At 38.4% G+C, this 19,909-nt stretch overlaps 1 protein-coding gene across 1 annotated transcript in view; it reads right to left on the reverse strand.

The window, feature by feature from the left end:
• CSMD3 (CUB and Sushi multiple domains 3) overlaps window positions 1-19,909 on the reverse strand; it is a 1,099,171-nt gene that overhangs the window by 905,861 nt on the left and 173,401 nt on the right. Inside the window, exon 3 of the mRNA XM_026659890.1 lies at window positions 14,008-14,120. Coding sequence (XP_026515675.1) covers window positions 14,008-14,120 — 113 coding nt within the window. The remainder of the gene's footprint in view (window positions 1-14,007; window positions 14,121-19,909) is intronic.

Below are 19,909 nucleotides of genomic sequence, written 5' to 3' on the forward strand. Positions count from 1 at the left end.
AATTTTAGTGGCATCGTGCCAATGTTATAAATGAATAGTATTTTATTCCCCATAAATCAATCAATCAAGGGAAAGCCAGATTTACCTAAGGAGAAGAATGGATCCTTCAGCCATGAGACCAACATTTACTTAAGGATATGTTTGCTTCTAGACCCTCCTGGCCATTCCATTCTTAAAGATGGTGCAAAGACCTTTCCCAGAACATCTACTTTTGTCCTCTCATTCTTAGGATCCAAACGGTCTTTCTCAACATAAATTCACAATTCAGTGAAGTTTGTTCCAGTGACATCAATGGACAGTTAGCAGTAGTGTTGAACTTATTCCTGTAAATTTGTTTATTTCAGTGTTATTAATAAAAGACAGGTTTCATGGTAGCAGCCGTGTTAGTCTATATCCGCAAAAAGAACAGGAGTATTTGTGGCACCTTAGAGACTAACAAATTTATTTGAGCATGAGCTTTCGTGGGCTACAGCCCACTTCATTGGATGCATGTAGTGGAAAATACAGTAGGAAGATATATATATATATACACAGAGAACATGAAGCAATGGGTGTTTCCATACACACTATAAGGAGAGTGATCAGTTAAGGTGAGCTTTTATCAGCAGGAGAGAAAAAGAACTGTTTGTAGTGGTAATGGTGTCCAATTTGCAAATTAATTCCAATTCAGCAGTCTCTCGTTGGAGTCTGTTTTTGAAGTTTTGTTGTTGTAATATTGTGACTTTTAGGTCTGTAATCAAGTGGCCAGGGAGACTGAAGTGTTCTCCAACTGGTTTTTGAATGTTATAATTCTTGACGTCTGATTTGTGTCCATTTATTCTTTTACGTAGGTGAACGAGCCTCTGATTGTGTGGCTGATGTGATTAGGTCCTATGATGGTATCCCCTGAAGAGATATGTGGTTCCTATCCTTGCAACAAAGCCCGTAGCCAACTCTGTCCACATATCTCTTCAGGGGATACCATCATAGGACCTAATCACATCAGCCACACTATCAGAGGCTCGGTCACCTGCACATCTACCAATGTGATATATGCCATCATATGCCAGCAATGTCCCTCTGCCATGTACATTGGCCAAACCGGACAGTCTCTACAAAAAACAGACTCCAACGAGAGACTGCTGAATTGGAATTAATTTGCAAATTGGACACCATTAAATTAGGCATGAATAAAGACTGGGAGTGGATTGGCCATTACACAAAGTAAAACTATTTCCCCATGCTTATTCCCCTCCCCCCCACAGTTCCTCATATCTCCTTGTCAATTGCTGGAAATGAGCCATTTTAATTATCACTACAAACAGTTCTTCTTCTCTGTATTTTCCACTACATGCATCCAATTAAGTGGGCTGTAGCCCATGAAAGCTTATGCTCAAATAAATTTGTTAGTCTCTAAGGTGCCACAAGTACTCCTGTTTTTATTAATACAAGACAACGGTCCTGAATCTACAACTCAGTCAAGCCAGAGTCCCACTGAAGTTACTTGGGCTCTGTGAAGGCACAAGGGTTCACCCAGGTTGCTTATTACTGGGAAAAGGGCCTCAAAATATCAGAGATCTGTAGCTTAGATAATAAAAACATGGACAACTGTATACAAAATGTAGTTGCAATGCATTTTCTATTATTTTAAATGAAGAACACAGTATAGAGAAAAGTGTTTTGAATTTATCAGATTACAGTTATTACACTGGATCAAAATATGTTTGTTTCTTAAGATTTCCTGTTTCTCAGGATATTAGGCTTAATAATATGACAAATGTAACCTGTAACCTACGAATTCAAACTTCACAAAACATTTTTAGTGTAAGATATTTTAAGGACTTTATTTTAAGACTTTATAATGTCCATTGATAGCGTACATTGGTATGTGAAGAAAACTAAAATAAGGCTGACAGATAATTAAGATTTCAAATTAATCACTGTCTCAGTTATATTTCAATGTTGGACTTGCATCAAAATGATAAATTACAGTACCATAGGTTGACAAATATGCCATATTTAACAACATTATTCTGCAAGAAAGAAATTAAAGACAAGATTTAAAGTAAGAAGAATTGCTAGTGCACTGATTGTTTTGCTAACTTTCAAAGATAATATATTTTGGTATGGCCTTTAAACAAATAAACTGCTATCTCCATCTTTTCACCTGGAATCTGATTATGCACATGTAAGTGGCTCCTTAATCAAATAAATATAGATTTTATTTATTCATTTATTGCTTTATAATTTGGGGAGATTCATTAGAGAAAATATAATATTCATCTCCAGAACAATTAAACTAAAACCAAGGCTTTGGTTACAATGGAAATTAGAAATGTTTAAGTGAAGCAATTATTAAATACATGTACATGTAGATGGGCCTTTTTCCTGCAAATTCACTCTTTATATTGGCAAATGAAAGCATATAAAATTGCTCCGCTTCCATTGTTGGTTTAGCCCAATTTTAATATATTTGTTTTAAAATTAGATTGTAAACTCTTTGAGGGCAGGGACTGTGTCATACTGTACATTTATATAATGTCTACTGCAAAGATACTCTGATCCCAATTTGGCCTTCACATGTTATTACAACATAAATTAAAAATTATACATACAGAGAGAAATGTGGTAATATTATAAGCCCCAGAGCTATACATCTTACAGGGATGGAACTTCCACTCCCTCTATAGCAGGAAAGCCATCTCTGGCCAATCTCATTTCTATGAATCATAATGTTGAGTACCTATAGTTTCACATACTATGTTCTGTTGCTTTAGTGGGAATCTGTCCATGTTACAGTTGTAGACATGATGATAGGTTGGTACAGTGACTGTACTCATGAAAGGCATAGGAATGGTGCCTGATAGGCCTTGGAGTAAGTGGGCTACCCTGACTTTACAAGTAGTGGACTTTGGTTTGGGAATGACATTCAAGTTCGATAAGAGAGGGTAGAAGACTCCATCTTAAGGTGCATCTACAGAGCCTGCAGCAGAAAGCACCCCAGCCCGGGCTGACAGACTTGGGCTTGCAGGGCTCATGCTAGCATTCTAAAAATAGCTGTGTAGGCAGCGCTTTGACGTTGCAACTTGGGGCGCTGAAGCCTAGGGAAGGGGGTGGCTTCAGAGTATGAACCCCAGCCCAAGCTGTAACATAAAAGCACGGTCTACCCAGCTATTTTAGAGCACTAGTGCAAGCCCCAAGAGCCCATGTCTGTCAGCCTGGGCTGGGAGGCTCACTACCACAGGTTGTGTAGACGTACCCTGAGGGTATGTCCATACTGCAATAAAAAACCCATGGCACCACGCCTCAGAGCCTGAGTTAATTGACTCAGGCTTGTGGGGCTAAAAATAATAATATAGACATTCGGGCTTGGGCTGGAGCCCGGAGTCTGAGACCCATCCCCCTTTCCTGGGGTTTCCAGCCCAAGCCTAACTTCTACACTGCGATTCTTAGCCCTCCATCTTGAGTCCTGTCAGCCTGAGCCAACTGACCTGGGCTCTGAGACTTGGTGCTGCATTTTTTTTTTAATGTAGAAATACTCATTGTGTACATCTACGCTACACTGCCATAAACCAACTGCGGCTGGCCCAGATCAGCTGACTTGGGCTTGTGGGTTTTCATGCTGCAGGGCTATACAATTGCAGTGTAGACTTTTAGGTTTGGGCTGGAGCCTGGGCTCTGAGACCCTGTGAGGGGAGAGGCAGAGCCTGACTGGACAGGAAGGACCCAGAGCTCACTTTGCAGTGAGACCTAACTAGACCAGTGTTGGAGGATGCAGAGCTGACATCACATCACCCCAATAGGTGGTGGCAGCACAGAGCTGAACTTCACAAGAAGGCCCAACCAGACTCAAATCACATCTAGGCAAGGCTAACCCAGGTGCTCACAATCTGGTGTCAATCACCCAGGTGCCAATTCTGCAGGATGATGTCACAAAACTGGACCAGATAACTGCACACTGGAGTGGTACCTGATGATGTGGACTTCTCTAGGCAGGAGCAGACAGGGTGAGGAGAACCACCACTTGATAGTTTCTCTCAACTAAAACTGAGAATAATTGGACCCGTTAGTGCATTTTAGATGGGTGGGGATTATCTGACAGAGTTCTGGACCTCAGCTAGCCAGACAATATCTGACACTGCAGGGGACTGTCCAACCTAAGTCCTGGTGCACAGATTCAGCTTTGTTCATTGTACTGTATTTGTACATATGTAATCACACTTCTTTTATTTGTTTTTCCCCTTTTCCTCCAAATAAAAGATCTGTGTTTTCAAGGACTCCTGACTGCAAAGGTGACCAGGAATGTTATATTTAATTTCTCAGATTCAGGAGTATGACTCGGTGGGGGGTTGAGCCATTGTTTTGGTTTCACCAGCTCAGGTCTCTAATATTCCCGTGGGTATTAGTTAGCAGAAGTTACAATAACCATGAGAACACACTTAGTTTTGGGGATACTAGAGCAGGCCTTGTAAACAAGAGTATACCTGGGTTTCAGGGACACATGGTCATCCTAACCTGGATGGGTTGGGAGAAGAAATATTTTCCTAATCAACGGTTATTTTGTCTTATCTTGACTTAATGTTAAGAATTATTGGACAAGGCTATATTTGGGAAATTGTAATTATCCTTTAGAACAATGTTTGCCACAGACTTATTATGAATGCATCATATGTGGTAAGCACCAGTGTATTTTATCTAGAAAAGAAAATTGTTTTGTAATTAATATACTTGTATTGGGAAAAGCATTTTAGTTATTTCACAGCCTTTAACCAGAGGGTTTTGTATTCTCTTTTGTTTGGATTGATCCTGCGGTATCAGTAATACTGTAAAAGGCACAGAAAATTTCTGATATCACTTATAATAGCATAAAATTTTAATTCCATTTACCTCTGTGAAGTTAACAGATTTATACCAGTTTATGCGAATTCAGAACCTGGCCTAATGGCTTTATTTCTTGCTTAACCATTTACTTTTCCCGTTTCCTATATACAGTTTTTGATAGTTTTGTGAATTCCTTTTTATTTACCAAAGTATCTCTTAAAATAACACAGCTGCAGCTGATCTTATGAATTTCCCCTATACGCTGATTTCGCTGGAGTATAGAACTACAGAGCATCCTTAATGGACCTTTTGCCAGTAGTGAATAGATACAGTGTAATTGAAGTTTGTTATGCTTCCTTCCTGCTTGCCCCAGACAAACATCCTCCAATTCCCTACATCAAGAGGTTAGGGGTGGCAGAGTAAGGGCCTCAAGTTGGCACACTTACACCAGGGCAATTCTCTGTTCATAATTCATAGATTTTAAGGTGAAAGTGAACCATTAGATCATGTAGTCTGACCTGCATAACACAAGCAATAGAAATTCACCAAGTTACCCTGACATTGAAGCCAATGGTGATTTTGCAGACAGTTTCCAAACCTTTTGTTTTTTGCTTCCTGACAGATGCAAAGGAAACAGATCTCAAAAAGAATCTAGTCTTTAAATTTGATCTTCAGAAGGAGGAGGGAGCTGAGCTTGCACATTTAGTGAGTCTTGTTTTGAACAGTTAGAATCTCCAGTGAAGAGCTTTCTGGAGCCCTACGATTTATATGCAAATATAATTTGTTTATAGTTGTATTAATGTTTACTATCTGAAGAGAAAGCAAAATTCCACAGCTTCTTATCCAGCAAAATTAAGCAAGTTTAATGAGAATCTCATCAATTAAGTTTTTACTAAGCACTTGTTCAGGCAAAACTAAAATAGATTTCAATTGTCTCAAAGCCACCAGACCTACTAGCAAGGACTAAATAAAAATTATGTTTGGCCTTCAGAATATAGCCCATACTTAAAAATGGTTTTTAAGGCCTCTATCCTACAATCAAGTGACTGGGTGCACCCTTATGTAGAAACCCATTGGCTTATCAGAACTATTCTCTTTCAATACTATTTACTTCCTGTAATAAACCTTTAACCTTTGATAAACTTTGGCAGTGATGATGATGTTAGCATTGTCAGCAGTCTAAAATATCTTGTGTAGTCAAGGCTTGTATTTCATCTTTAGCTACATTTCTGAATTCTGACATGAAGGCAATCTAAAAATAGTTCATTCCCATTCGTTCACATATTTTACTTGTCTGCCAACTGCCAAGATTATAGTTAGCACTCATATCCCAACACATTTTAATTATACCAATATTGTTTGATTTACATGCTTCAGTAATTCATTACATCAGCTACAGATTCTTCATAACAATGCTGTAAGAAGTGCATGAAGGCTTCCAAAAGTCACTAAGTGGAATCCATAATTTAGTAATACAGAGTGTCTGTTTTTTCCCAGTACTCATTATAAAGAAAATCTTAGATAACCTTTAAATTTTTACCATGGCTCTCAACTCCCTCTCCAAAATCTTTCAGCATAATTATTAGATTACTACAATTTAAATTGTAATTCATACACTAAAATTGTTCTTTTATTTTCATTGTCCAAGAACAATTACAATACAAAAGAAATCTATTGGAGAATTCAGAAGAGTGTTGTAAAATGTCTACAAACCATCTCCAGGGACCCTAGAATTCTGTAGAATCCTACATCAAAATCCTCTTTCCTTTTCCATTTCAAAGTGTTTCAGGATCAATGAGCCTGCAAAACAAGGTTTCTGGTATGCATTTACCCTGAGTAAAAATTGCTATAGAGAAAATATAATGGGGCTTTCTTTCCTATATCTATTACATTAATATTATTTACATCATTAGAAGATTTATGCATATTTAATAATCTGTACTAGCCAACTCCGATATGGGTTGGAAAATGCTTTGACTATTTCCTTGACCTCTCCTCCCCCTCTCCTGTCCTTGTTCAGATACTGCACTTTTTACCCCCATGTTCATTAATGAAGTCAGCAACCTTAACTGGACCAGCTACCTGCTTAACAGCTATAAAATAGTCCAGTAAAAGCAAAAGAACACATTATTCAAACACAACTAGACTCATTGAGGCCCCTGCTGTGTGCTACAAGCTGCTATCTCCCTTTCTTTCTTAGCAGCTGTATCTCTCTTTTGCATGCACACAGTGAATAAGCTGCATTATGTATCACAGGACAACAGAAAATAGAAACATGAATCAAAGTGGATTTTGTTTTATTCCAAAAATAAACTAATCTCACCAAGACTAATATAAAAGTGGCTGTCAGGGATAGATTGTGGCTTGGAATAAGTGCTCATTCAGGGGATTTAAGAAGACTTAAGAATTTTCACCCTACCACCCACCCACCCACACCCCTGTGTAATTACCTAGATATTGGGACCGGGGGGGTTGGAATAAGGGGTGCTGTGGACTGACATACTCCCTTCCCAGAGCAGGTGGGCATGGAGAGATGGTAGAGTCTTGCCTCCATAACCACAGCGCTCCAGCCAGTGCAAATAAGCCAGCATTCAGTGAGAAAAAGGAAACCAATATTTTGCTGCTGGCAAAGCTCATGACTCAATATTTCTCCTATTTAATTTACTTGAACCAACTGTCATGTCTTCCTCTTCTTTTGAGCAGCACTTTTCAGTTTGTCTCATTTACAGCTTTGCATATTATTTTATACATACTCCTTTCTTCTAGGTTACTTTGTCTGTACTACAAAAGTGTTCTCTCTCAAATGGTGGAGAAATTGATCTTACCCAAGTGTGTGAACATGGAAGAATGGCAGACAGAATTGAGGACCAACTCGTTCACAGACAGCCTGTAAATACAACAATAGTGGTACATTCACTGGACTCAGATTGTCATCTTCCTTCTGTATCTCAGGGCCTGGATGACTAACTCAAGAGATGTTAAGAGTAACAAGAAGGGTTTCTTCAGGTATGTTAGCAACAAGAAGAAAGTCAAGGAAAGTGTGGGCCCCTTACTGAATGAGGGAGGCAACCTAGTGACAGAGGATGTGGAAAAAGCTAATGTACTCAATGCTTTTTTTGCCTCTGTCTTCACAAACAAGGTCAGTTCCCAGACTGCTGGACTGGGCAGCACAGTATGGGGAGGAGGTGACCAGCCCTCCGTGGAGAAAGAAGTGGTTCAGGACTATTTAGAAAAACTGGATGAGCACAAATCCATGGGGCCGAATGCGCTGCATCCAAGGGTGCTAATGGAGTGGGTGGATGTGACTGAGGAGCCATTGGCCATCATCTTTGAAAACTCATGGCGATCAGGGGAGGTCCCGGATGACTGGAAAAAGGCTAATGTAGTGCCCATCTTTAAAAAAGGGAAGAAGGAGGATCCGGGGAACTACAGGCCAGTCAGCCTCACCTCAGTCCCTGGAAAAATCATGGAGCAGGTCCTCAAGGAATCAATTATGAAACACTTAGAGGAGAGTGATCAGGAACAGTCAGCATGGATTTACCAAGGGGAAGTCGTGCCTGACTAACCTAATTGCCGTCTATGTGAGATAACTGGCTCTGTGGATGAGGGGAAAACAGTGGATGTGTTATTCCTTGACTTTAGCAAAGCTTTTGATACAGTGTCCCACAGTATTCTTGCCGCCAAATTAAAGAAGTATGGGCTGGATCAATGGACTGTAAGGTGAATAGAAAGCTGGCTGGATCGTCGGGCTCAATGGGTAGTGAGCAATGGCTCCATGTCTAGTTGGCAGCTGGTTTCAAGCGGAGTGCCCCAAGGGTCGGTCCTGGGGCCGGTTTTGTTTAATATCTTTATTAATGATCTGGAGGATGGTGTGGACTGCACTCTCAGCAAGTTTGCAGATGACACTAAACTGGGAGGCGTGGTAGATACACTGGAGGGTAGGGATCAGATACAGAGGGACCTAGACAAATTAGAGGATTGGGCCAAAAAAAACCTGATGAGGTTCAACAAGGACAAGTGCAGAGTCCTGCACTTAGGACGGAAGAATCCTATGCACTGCTACAGACTAGGGACCGAATGGCTAGGTAGCAGTTCTGCAGAAAAGGACCTAGGGGTCACAGTGGACGAGAAGCTGGATATGAGTCAACAGTGTGCTCTTGTTGCCAAGAAGGCTAACGGCATTTTGGGCTGTATAAGTAGGGGCATTGCCAGCAGATTGAGGAACGTGATCGTTCCCCTTTATTCGACATTGGTGAGGCCTCATCTGGAGTACTGTGTCCAGTTTTGGGCCCCACACTACAAGAAGTATGTGGAAAAATTGGAAAGAGTCCAGCGGAGGGCTACAAAAATGATTAGGGGTCTGGAGCACATGACTTATGAGGAGAGGCTGAGGGAACTGGGATTGTTTAGTCTCCAGAAGAGAAGAATGAGGGGGGATTTGATAGCTGCTTTCAACTACCTGAAGGGGGGGTTCCAAAGAGGATGGAGCTCGGCTGTTCTCAGTGGTGGCAGATGACAGAACAAGGAGCAATGGTCTCAAGTTGCAGTGGGAGAGGTCTAGGTTGGATATTAGGAAACACTATTTCACTAGGAGGGTGGTGAAGCACTGGAATGCGTTACCTAGGGAGGTGATGGAATCTCCTTCCTTGGAGGTTTTTAAGGCCCGGCTTGACAAAGCCCTGGCTGGGATGATTTAGTTGGGAATTGGTCCTGCTTTGAGCAGGGGGTTGGACTAGATGACCTCCTGAGGTCCCTTCCAACACTGATATTCTATGATTCTATGATCTTCTTCCATTCAAACAAAACCAGTGACCAAGCTGCATATCCTCTGATTCTAAATGTGTTGCAACATCAACTCCATCTGCTAATCTGGGGGTGAGGAAGTAGAGTTGAAAAATAATTGTGTTTTTGGTTTGGTGTCTGAAGCGGAGAAAAAAAGCTAGAAAAATGTTTGATTTGGGATGACCTGAAAGAGACATTTTTTGTATTTTCTTGCCAAAATGAAAAACTGAAAAGAAAAAAAAACAGTTGGAATAAAACGTTTCACTCAACTCAAAACAAAACATTTCATTTCATTTTGAGGTGTTTTCTCCCCCCTTTTTGAATTAAATATAGCTAATTTTCTAAATGAAACATTTCAAAAAGAAAAGTTGAAATGTTTAAACTCAAAAATGTCAAACTGAACATTTGTACTTTTTTGAATATTTTTCTTCTTTTAATTTTTTGTCCAAAACTATTTGCCTAATTTTACCCTGATTTGTGTATAGTTTTGGTTGACGCGAAGCTGCATTTTTCAACTAATAAACTATTCATCTAAAAAAAAATCCCCCCAGCTATAGTATGAAGTTTTCTTTGCTTATTGGCTAGGATGTTAATTTTTCAATGGTATTGTCCAATGAGTGAAGTTTTAAAGCACACTTAATTGTAATTAAGTTGTCTATTTCTATTCTTTGTTTTATTCTTAAAAATCAAATTGAAAACAGAAATAGAATTGGATTGCTGTATGAAATAGGTTGGCAAAATCTTTCTTCAGTGCTCTACTTGTAATTCTATGTGTTTCCTTTTCCCTGTTTAGTCTCAAAAAGGGAACAGAGAAATTAATACAATACCTATAGGTCATTCCCGAGTAAGTCCATAGGAGATTCATAGCTCACTTAGATTTTCAGCTACTCTGGAGTTTCCGGTCAAGTCTCAGATGAGCCACAAATAAATGTTTAGTTACTGCACAACCGTGCTTTCCATACAGTCATATATCTATACCTGAGAGAATATGTCTGAAAATATGTCAGTGAGAAATTACTGCAAAGTTGATCATGGTTTGGGAGATAGTAATTCTTCCTTCTCCATTTTCTATTTAAAAAAAATGGAAAGAGTCCTGTAATTCATATATGACAAGGCTGAATAATGTTTAACATAACTCAGTCAATAACTTACTCTTTCAAACATAGATTCATTTAGATACATAGTTCAATAATATTCACCCCCTCCCCTTGAAAGCTACCAAATTCTACCTTTATTTCATGTTTTCAGTGATGTGCCACTCTTTTTTTTTAATCTCAGGTTTCAAATTTTAACTGCACATTCAGACACCTAAATAAATTGCCTGATTTTCAGAGACACTGAACAACCTGCAGCTATGTTAAAGATCAATAGGAACTGCTGAGGGCTTGGCACTTTTGAAAATTGGGCCACATCAGGTGTCTATATATGGATTTAGGACGCTAGATAGAGACACAGTTTTGAAAATATTATTTACAGGGTTGTATGTGTTCACAAAGAGCAGGGGTAAAGTACTGGAGAGTCTACTGATATGGAATCTCATTTAAATAAATCTTTTCTCTAATGCCAAGGAGTAAGACATCAAATGAATGTAATCTAATAGTCATCCCCTCTTCCATCAGCTGGGTTGCAGGGGAGTGCAGTTTGAGAGACAAGCTAGGCAGGGGAATGGGAATTGAAATAAATGGTGTTGTTAGGGATGACACTGCCTATCACCAGTTCTAGGGGAGGCAGGTGCTGCTGTGGGTCAGGGAGGGAGGGTGAGGGACCTCTGGATGCATTACAAGTTTGGATATTTAGACAACGCAGTCTCATCTCATTCTTTTGGAAGAATACAGTAAAACACTTGAGACCAGATTCAGCAAAGCAACATGGTTCTTTAACTTTCAGATCATGCTTACATGACTGGCTGAATCAGGGCCCAAGTGTCATTAACTAGAAGAGTTTTAATTAGTTTGTTACAAGAAACAGTGGTTATTTTGACACAGGGTGAAATTTTCTAAAGTTCCTACATGACTGAGGAGTTCAAGTCCCATTGAAAGTTAGAGTGCTGCTTAAGCCTGGGATTGAAGCTGTGTGAGGAGTCTGCCAGCTGACCAGCCACACAGGTTTTCCTGTACAACCTTGCATATTTTGGGCTTGATCCATAGCTCACTGAAGTCAAGAGCAAAGCTCTCATTAATTTTAATAGTGCAGGATCAGGACCATTGTGTACCTGAGAATGGGCCACACACATGCAGGTTTATACAGATCCAGTGGTGCCAGTACCCCATGTAACCAAAGCCGAGGGACAGCGGCTGCTATTGGAGAGTGTGAACTTGAACTCCCCAACCTCCCTGCATTCCATCTGCTCTTAGCCCAAATAATCTGGTTTTATGTGGATAGAGCAATTTTTTTTTTACCCTGATGAGAATGTTTGAGGTTGTATTGTTGTTGTGATGTTGTTTTTGTTTTCTTTTCTTTTCTTTTTTGGTTTGTTTTTTTCAGGATTGGAGTTTTGAGAGTATTTACAGGCAAGCAAGCAAGCAAACAAACAAACAAAAACCAGCCAAACAAACAGAACCCCCCAACATTTTTTAAAAATAGTATGAAATACCTAAAGGACCCCTTATAGAAGTGCAGAAAGCACTATTTAGACCTTGAAAGTCCCTGGAATCTTTCAACATTATACCATCAAAGCAACAGAAAAAAAACACCATATATTTTCCAAATATGAAAGAAGAAATTATATATTATACTTTGAATACTTATAATTTAACACATTTCCAGATAAGATATTGCTGGACAAAATCACCACCAAACACCTGTTACAATTGACAATAGAGTAAAAAATGTCTGTAATCCATCCCAAATATAATTTGTTATACAATAGCTAAAATTTCAGTTCTGTAAATTATCCTTCTGTTGTATGTGAACTAGAAAATAACTGCAGAATAAACAAAGTAATTAGACATGTTCAAAACAACCAGAAACTACAAAACAGGTCTCAAAAACTGGCAAATAACCTTTTTTTTATTTCCTTGTTTAATTAACTACATGATTTAGGGAAAACTATTTGTGTGAATTAGTATTCGAACTGCATAGTATCTTGCAGTATTCAAGTAAACAGTTCCTAGCAGTGTCTGTGGCTGAAGACAAGTAACTTCGCTTGGCATCAGTCATAGGTGTTCTATATGCATATCAGTCATAAGTCCTCTGTGCAGAAGATGAGCCTCCAGGCATCTTCCTAATCACTGCCTCCCCAAACTGCACCTCAGCTGCTTAAACTCCCATAGATTAAATCAGAGTGATCCACAGGAACAAGGAGGATAAAACTCAGAGATGTGACCTTCTTCAGATATTTTATAGCTATTGGTTAGCTGATAGACACCCTAACTAAAAGGGGAGAGATCAGCTATGTGTCAGCACCAGTAAAAAGAGACCACAGATCCCTAGGATTTATTACTCTTGGAATTCACAAGGAAATAGACCTGATTTTGTGCACAAATGGGAGTGCACAATCACTGCTTTGAAATATAGAAGGTAATGGCCAAACCATCTGTCGGGCCAGAGTATTCATACTATGCAAAGACAACTTAAAGATGAGGTTGATTATAAAGGAGTTCTCTTTGAACCTATGTAAGAAACATAGTCCTTTGATTAAGGAAGATGACACATTATTCCATTCAAGCTGATGCCTACACACATATTGAACCCTCAGAAGACCCCAACAGGGACTCTTGACGGCAGCACTGACAGCAGGTCAGAACTTAACCATCACCTCTCCTATATAAACAGTAAAACCAGAAACTTTGGTTCTGCTCCAGGGGCCCAGGAAACATTTAGAGAATAAACTTGTATCCTTGATTACCCTTCTTCATGTACTGAAAGCAGATGGGGGAAAAAAATCACAGCTAACCTCTTTTCATTGTGCATAATTGATTTCAAGCTGACTTTTTGCGGAAGATGATGGTACTCAATGTTTGTATGGATGCCAGAATCTTGCCTTTAGTTACTATACATTTTCTTGTATATAGTACACAAATAAATATTCAGCTAGGATCAGCAAACCTTTAATACTTGGTATTTTTTGGACTAACAAACTTTGAAAATACTAAACATTATAGTCATTAAAAGTGTATGTAATACTTTTTCCAAAATGTTAATGCCACAACTATCAGACAGTGAGATGGGTTGAAAAACAATAGGGGAAATCAATCAGTTTTGGGGCAAGATAAGGAATTTATTATGGAGTATTTAAAACCTTTGACTTTTATGACAGATCCTGGCATCTAACTGAAAGGTTATTGAAATATTTTAAACTTTTTAATAAATGTACCTGGTTCAGTTCAACTAGCAAAATGTCACATTTGAGCCCTGTTATATATAGGGATGAGGTAAAGCTTTCAAATCCTGTTGTTAAGAAGAGTGTTAATCATGTTCTCTTACCTTCATAGTATACTTTAAACCCATGGGCACTAACTGCAAAGTCACTTGTCAAACGCAGTGAAAACACAGACTTTGTACTTGTCACAGGTGGAGGAAGATGAAATCCTGTTAACCTAAAAATATAAGCATAACTCATGGTTAATTGTCTATAAAAATGCAACTGTACTGTTTCAAACTTATTGCTCACTACAAATGTCCATCATAAGACAGACAATCTATATAAAAAAGTAGAATATATAGTTTATATTATTTGTGAAATTGGTTTTCTAAAATCTCATAAGGAAGCTGTCCGACTGGCATTTATGTGGCCTGGCACAGGTGAGGTAGGTCAGCTCAGGAAGATTGTACATAAAGAAGGACATTAATACTCTAGAAACTACACAGGCATGCCAGATTTACACCAGCTAAGGATCTGTCCCAATATTTTTTATATTATATATTTTATAGATAGTTATGTGAGATCTTATGTTAGATGGTTTTTTGTCCACAGAGTTTTACGCAGTATACAGTTTTATACACAAAAAAAGGAAGGGATCACAGTTCACTTAAATGTGGGCTGTTAGGATAATTTACACTATGTATCTTAACCTCACAGAAGTGTTTTTCTTAAGTCTACTGTAGTGCCTAGTAATTGTGGGAAGAATTGCTTGGATGGTTTTGTTTTTAATTCAGAGAGAGATCCCAGAGGGTAGTGTTGAGTAATTACTCATCCACTCAAAAGGTTCTATTGCAGGGTTTTCCAGCTGTGGTGTTTTTGGGGTTTGTTTGTTTGTTTGTGCTTGTTTGTTTTTGTTTTTTGTCAGATCCATATATACACAACGGGCAGCTGTGGAAGACAGTTTGACATTCAATCCAGCATCTCCATTTCATCTGACTCAGGTGTCGCAGCATCTTGCTTTCCAAGTGCCTCGTTGATACTGGGATTTGTAGTAGAGTAAATTCACCAAGGTTGAAATTACAAAGGACAAAAGTGATGTTGGCTGGCTGACAAAATTAGCTAGGGAATTTGATGGACATGCTTGAGGACACATGCTCAGTATTCATCAGTGACGTTTGCAATACTAAGGTTACAGTTGGACCCCCAATTGTGTAGAATTTCTCTTTGGTATTGACTTTGCCTGTAAATCAATGTACTTGTGGCTTCATAAAACTGTAATACTCCCTATACGGGGCTGCCCTTGAAAAAATATTCAGCTTCTTCCCCTGGTGCAGCATTTGCAGCCTAACCACTTAATGGATGGAACTGAAGGAGCAAGTTATGCAAATACTCCACAGATTGAATTAGCTACCTATTTCTTACAGGTGTGGGTACAATTCAAATATGGAAATTGATCTCTTTTAAAGTGCGTTATAATTTGGATCCTAGTTACTTGAGAGAATTCCTTCCTCTAAATCACTTCCACAGCAGATAAGATCAGCAAGTATGCTCTCACCACAATCCCTCAGGAACTGTCTGGGAGCTGCCAGCAGGGCATTTTGTATGGGAGGGGTAAAGGGCTCTCCTCTAGAATTCACTGATCTAACAAAGCTTGACATTCCTGATTTCAAAGTTACAGTGTATAATTTTTCTGTCAACTCAGACTTTCTATTTGAAAATCATGATAAACTAATAGTTTACTTTAAGTCTCAACTTAGAATTTAATTGCTTTTGTGGTTTTATGGCTGACCCATTATTATTTTATTTTGTTTAAATATAGGTTTTTTCCCTTTCTTTCCATTTCACTGGGGGACATTTTCCCTCATTTTTTCTAATACCTGTGTCCATCGAGTTTCTGGGAAAATATTTGCACTTAATATAAAATATAACACAGCAAATCCAAAACAAAAGAGACTCCCAACCTAATAACTAAACACACATTGCAAATGATGGGTGCTGAGAACTCTCAACCCCTATCAGGGGTGTGCAGTGCCGCCCAGGAACAGATCCAGAGCTCATTATAGGAGAACGGCAAACTCAATATTTTTTATTTATTCTTATTCTTAAATCTGATGTATGTGGAGGTTCCTTTTCCTCTGACTAGACATATTTTAAACTATTTCATAACTTTTGTTCTTCAGAAACACTAAAGAAGAAAACAGCAGATAATGTGGAGAGATGATCTTGCTGGATCGATAAAGACGTGTATCAGGAGCCAGTAGATTGCTGACCAGCAACACAGCTACTGAGCATTTTTTCCATTACAAAAGTGAGAAAAAAGATATTGTGATATTTTTAAGGGAAAAAATGTGAATTATTAATGAAGGTGTGGATTTTGTTTCCTGAAGAAAAAAAGATATGAAAAACATTACATCATAGCAATTTCAATTTGGTCTTGATTGAAGCAGTACAAATACCATGGTGTCTCAATAACTAATACATTTTCTGCTGCTAATATAGAAATTCAGGCACACTCTTACTCATAAAATGCGAAATATGTAGAGTTTAATTATGATCAGTAATTCCATTCTTATAAGCGGGAGCTTGAAACTGATGGAAAGTCTAGAATGCTAAAAGTCAGGGTTTGAAGTTACTGAACATTCTTCTCTATTTTTCACAAATTGTACTGTGTAATAAGTATAAGTAGGATATCAGTAATGTGATTTCTTTTTTTTTTAACCTTAAGGCATTACTCCATGAGTTCTGCAAAGTGTACCAATTATACTGATGTTGGGAGCTATCTACTCTAGATTCTATAGTTAATTTTGTAATGTTCTCTGGTGACTAGCTACTCTGTATTCTGAAGGGCATTTAATTAGAGATGTCTTGATTGCTGCTTCATCTGTGACTGTAATTTGGTAAAGAATCAATTCAATTTCCCCCCAAGGAACACTTTCTCTTTAATCTTCTTCTGCCTGGGCTGGATCCATAGTTAAAACAGCTCAAAAGTAGGAAGGGAACACACACTAATTTTGGTCATGATAGGACTAACAGTCATGTGATGAGGGAGTGTTGCCTATGGTTGGGCATTTGACCATTCCAAAAATAATTGGTCGATTGACCAGTCAAACATTGGTCAAATATTGTCATAAGTCAAAATGGTTAAATAGGTTAAGGCACTAATTTATTAGAACCGAAACAACAGTAACAAAAAATAATAAGACTTTATATGGAAAGGCTTTGCCTTAGATAGATACTTATACCTATTTATAAAAAAAATTACTTTACTGAGTTATTTTAACTTAGAAAAATGCAAAAAAACAATTACATGAAGTTCAAAAAATGAACCAAATAATTATAACTTTTTTTTAGCAATGTTAGGTTTTTATTTTAATGAAAATGTTATTCAAGACTGAAGAGTTACAAAAGACAAGAAATTAAACAGAAATAAAAGAAACATATAAAAGGAAAAAGTAATTTTAAATGGACTTATGCTAAGCAGGCAGCAGACCTACTCTACAAGCATCTTGCTTTTCATTATCTTTTTGGAGATATCTTTTGGATGGGGATATATATTTGGGTTTGTGTGGAAGGGAACTGGGGATTTATTTACATGGGTATTTAATGTAGGTTATTTGCTTTGCCGATGATGACAGAGGTGTTGGGGGGCTTTGTGGATGATGACAGAGGCTTAATTTTTCTGTTTGTGTTGAGAGAGGAGGTTTAGTGAGTGTGAATCCTCTTCTCCCTCCCCCATTGTCTTGTGGGTTAATTTCGTGGGGAGGGGGGTTAGTCTAGTCAGTTTAGATTGTAAACTCCCTGGGGCAGGGTTCATGTATTTTAAATTGTTTAATCTTCTTTGTTAGCTGTTGCCTGTATTGATGCAACTAAAGATACACATACATACGTTTGTTCTAGAAAGACTCCAGCTAATCAAAATGCTCAACTTTTAACAATTTCATCATTTCACCCCGAGAACGTGCATTAGCATGTAGTAGAGTAGAATTTAAGTAGCTTTCTGACACATGGTACCATGATGCAGTCAGAAAGGTAGGCTACCGCCTACCTAAGGGCATTATTTCTGGAATATCTGATAATAAATGACCATGGTAAAATAATAGTTGGCCAATTGACATTATTTGACTGGTCAATTGACTGGCTTGCCAAGACTAGTGTTGCCTCACTTTATAGTGATTGCACTCAGCAAGAGGAAAAGACCAGGGAAAAAAGAAAAAATCCTCAAAGGAGTTTAGGTCTCCAAGCAGATCCATAACCAGCCAAACAAATGTATGTGCATATGTGCACACACATTGTGCAGTGGGTGGAGCTGGCTAAAGGCTTATCCCCGGTTTTCCCACACCCCATTCACATGAATGCTGTCATTTAGGCATGACCAGGTTGGAGAATATATATATATATATATATATATATATATATATATATATATATGGAAGATTTAGAGCATTCTTCTCAGCATATTTTAAATAAAGCAAAGTGTAAACATTTCTAGTAAGTGCCTGTAATGTAAATGTTTTTGTCCAAATGGTATTAGCTTCCTTCTTTGTTTACGAGACTGTATTTTTATTCAAATAGGAAAACAAATTAATAGATTGTCCAGTGTCTCACTCCTCCTGTGTGGGAACAAATACATCAGTTACAATGAGTTTGTTACAAAGTTTAAGATATTTGTGTCTCATGCCCTTGTTTTAATACTGCAGCCAAATGGTATTAGTAGATCAATGAAGTCAGGGTTTGGGGTGTATAATTCCATACATAGTTTGATAAGACATATATGCATAAAAGTGACATTTAAAATGGAAAGTCCATGTGTTTAAATATTGCATGGCACACTATCACTTTTCTCTTCCTCTGCCAATACTGGTTTAGGGCCAGATCCTGCCACCCTTACTGAAGTTGATTAGTATCTTACTCCTCGAATAGCCCCATTGAAATGCAGCTGCTTGAGAAGAATGGTGCTACTCAACATAAGTAAGGTGGCATTGTCTAGCCTTTAAAACGTAGGGGATTCAATTATGAAGTTATTTACCTAATACTCACTTTGCAAATGTGCTCATTTCCAGCTAACAGTATGTTCTAATAATTCTTCAGGCTTGAAGTGTAATCTGAAAAATGTCTTCTTGATCAGACTTACTCTTTACATAATCAGCTCTTAATATATGTTCCTTTTTAAATGGACTTAGAACCTAACAGAAGTAGCATGCATGATTACACCAAAAACATTAATAAAAACCAGTTAGTTCATGTTAATTTATAATTTATTCACATCATTAAGACAGTAAATATATTGTCTAATCAATAAGTGCCACACTCTTGCAAACTGTACTTACCAACCATATAAAACTAGACAACCCAAGCCAGTACTCCTAATGAAAATAATTCCTTACTTTGAAATTAAATGGCACGCACAATTGGAGCCTCCTGTTTCTACAGTCAGTGATTTCAGTTACATGTTTATAATGTCCAGCAAATAAAGGTTGTAGTAGTTAATAATTAGGACATTTGTCCTATTGTACCGTTATGAGGAGTACATGTACTTATACATGTTTAGATGGGCAGTAACCAGTAAGGCTCGCATTACATCCCCAATGCATTTCAGGCTAGAGTCACAAAGTAATTTAGGTGTGGTGATGCTGAGCATTGTGGCACCTATCTTTCAGGTGCCTAGAAAAACATTAGGATTCTCAAAGCCTGAGTTCAGCACCTAGGCTCCCTATACAATTAATGGGGAAAGATTGGTGCCTCAGAATGGGGTTCACAAAACCAACATGCTAGGCGGCTCCTTGCCTAAGCTAGTGAATGGGGTGTGAGACCAGCCCTTTTCTCAGAGATAGTCCCCTAAATCAGGGCTGCAGAGAGGCACTTGCCTCTGCTTGGAATTCTCAGCTGCAAACCTCCCTTGTGTTAGGCACCTATGCTGTTTTGGCAAGAGGTTGGGGCTGTGGGTGGGTGGAAGACAACCTCCCTCAACTTTTAGCCTAGTAGCTAGGGACTCACTTGGGATATGGGAGATCCCAATCCAAGTCC

The sequence above is a fragment of the Terrapene carolina genome, unplaced genomic scaffold, assembly GCF_002925995.2.
Source record: "Terrapene carolina triunguis isolate 2854851 unplaced genomic scaffold, T_m_triunguis-2.0 Scaffold58, whole genome shotgun sequence".
Classification (NCBI taxonomy): Eukaryota; Metazoa; Chordata; order Testudines; family Emydidae; genus Terrapene; species Terrapene triunguis.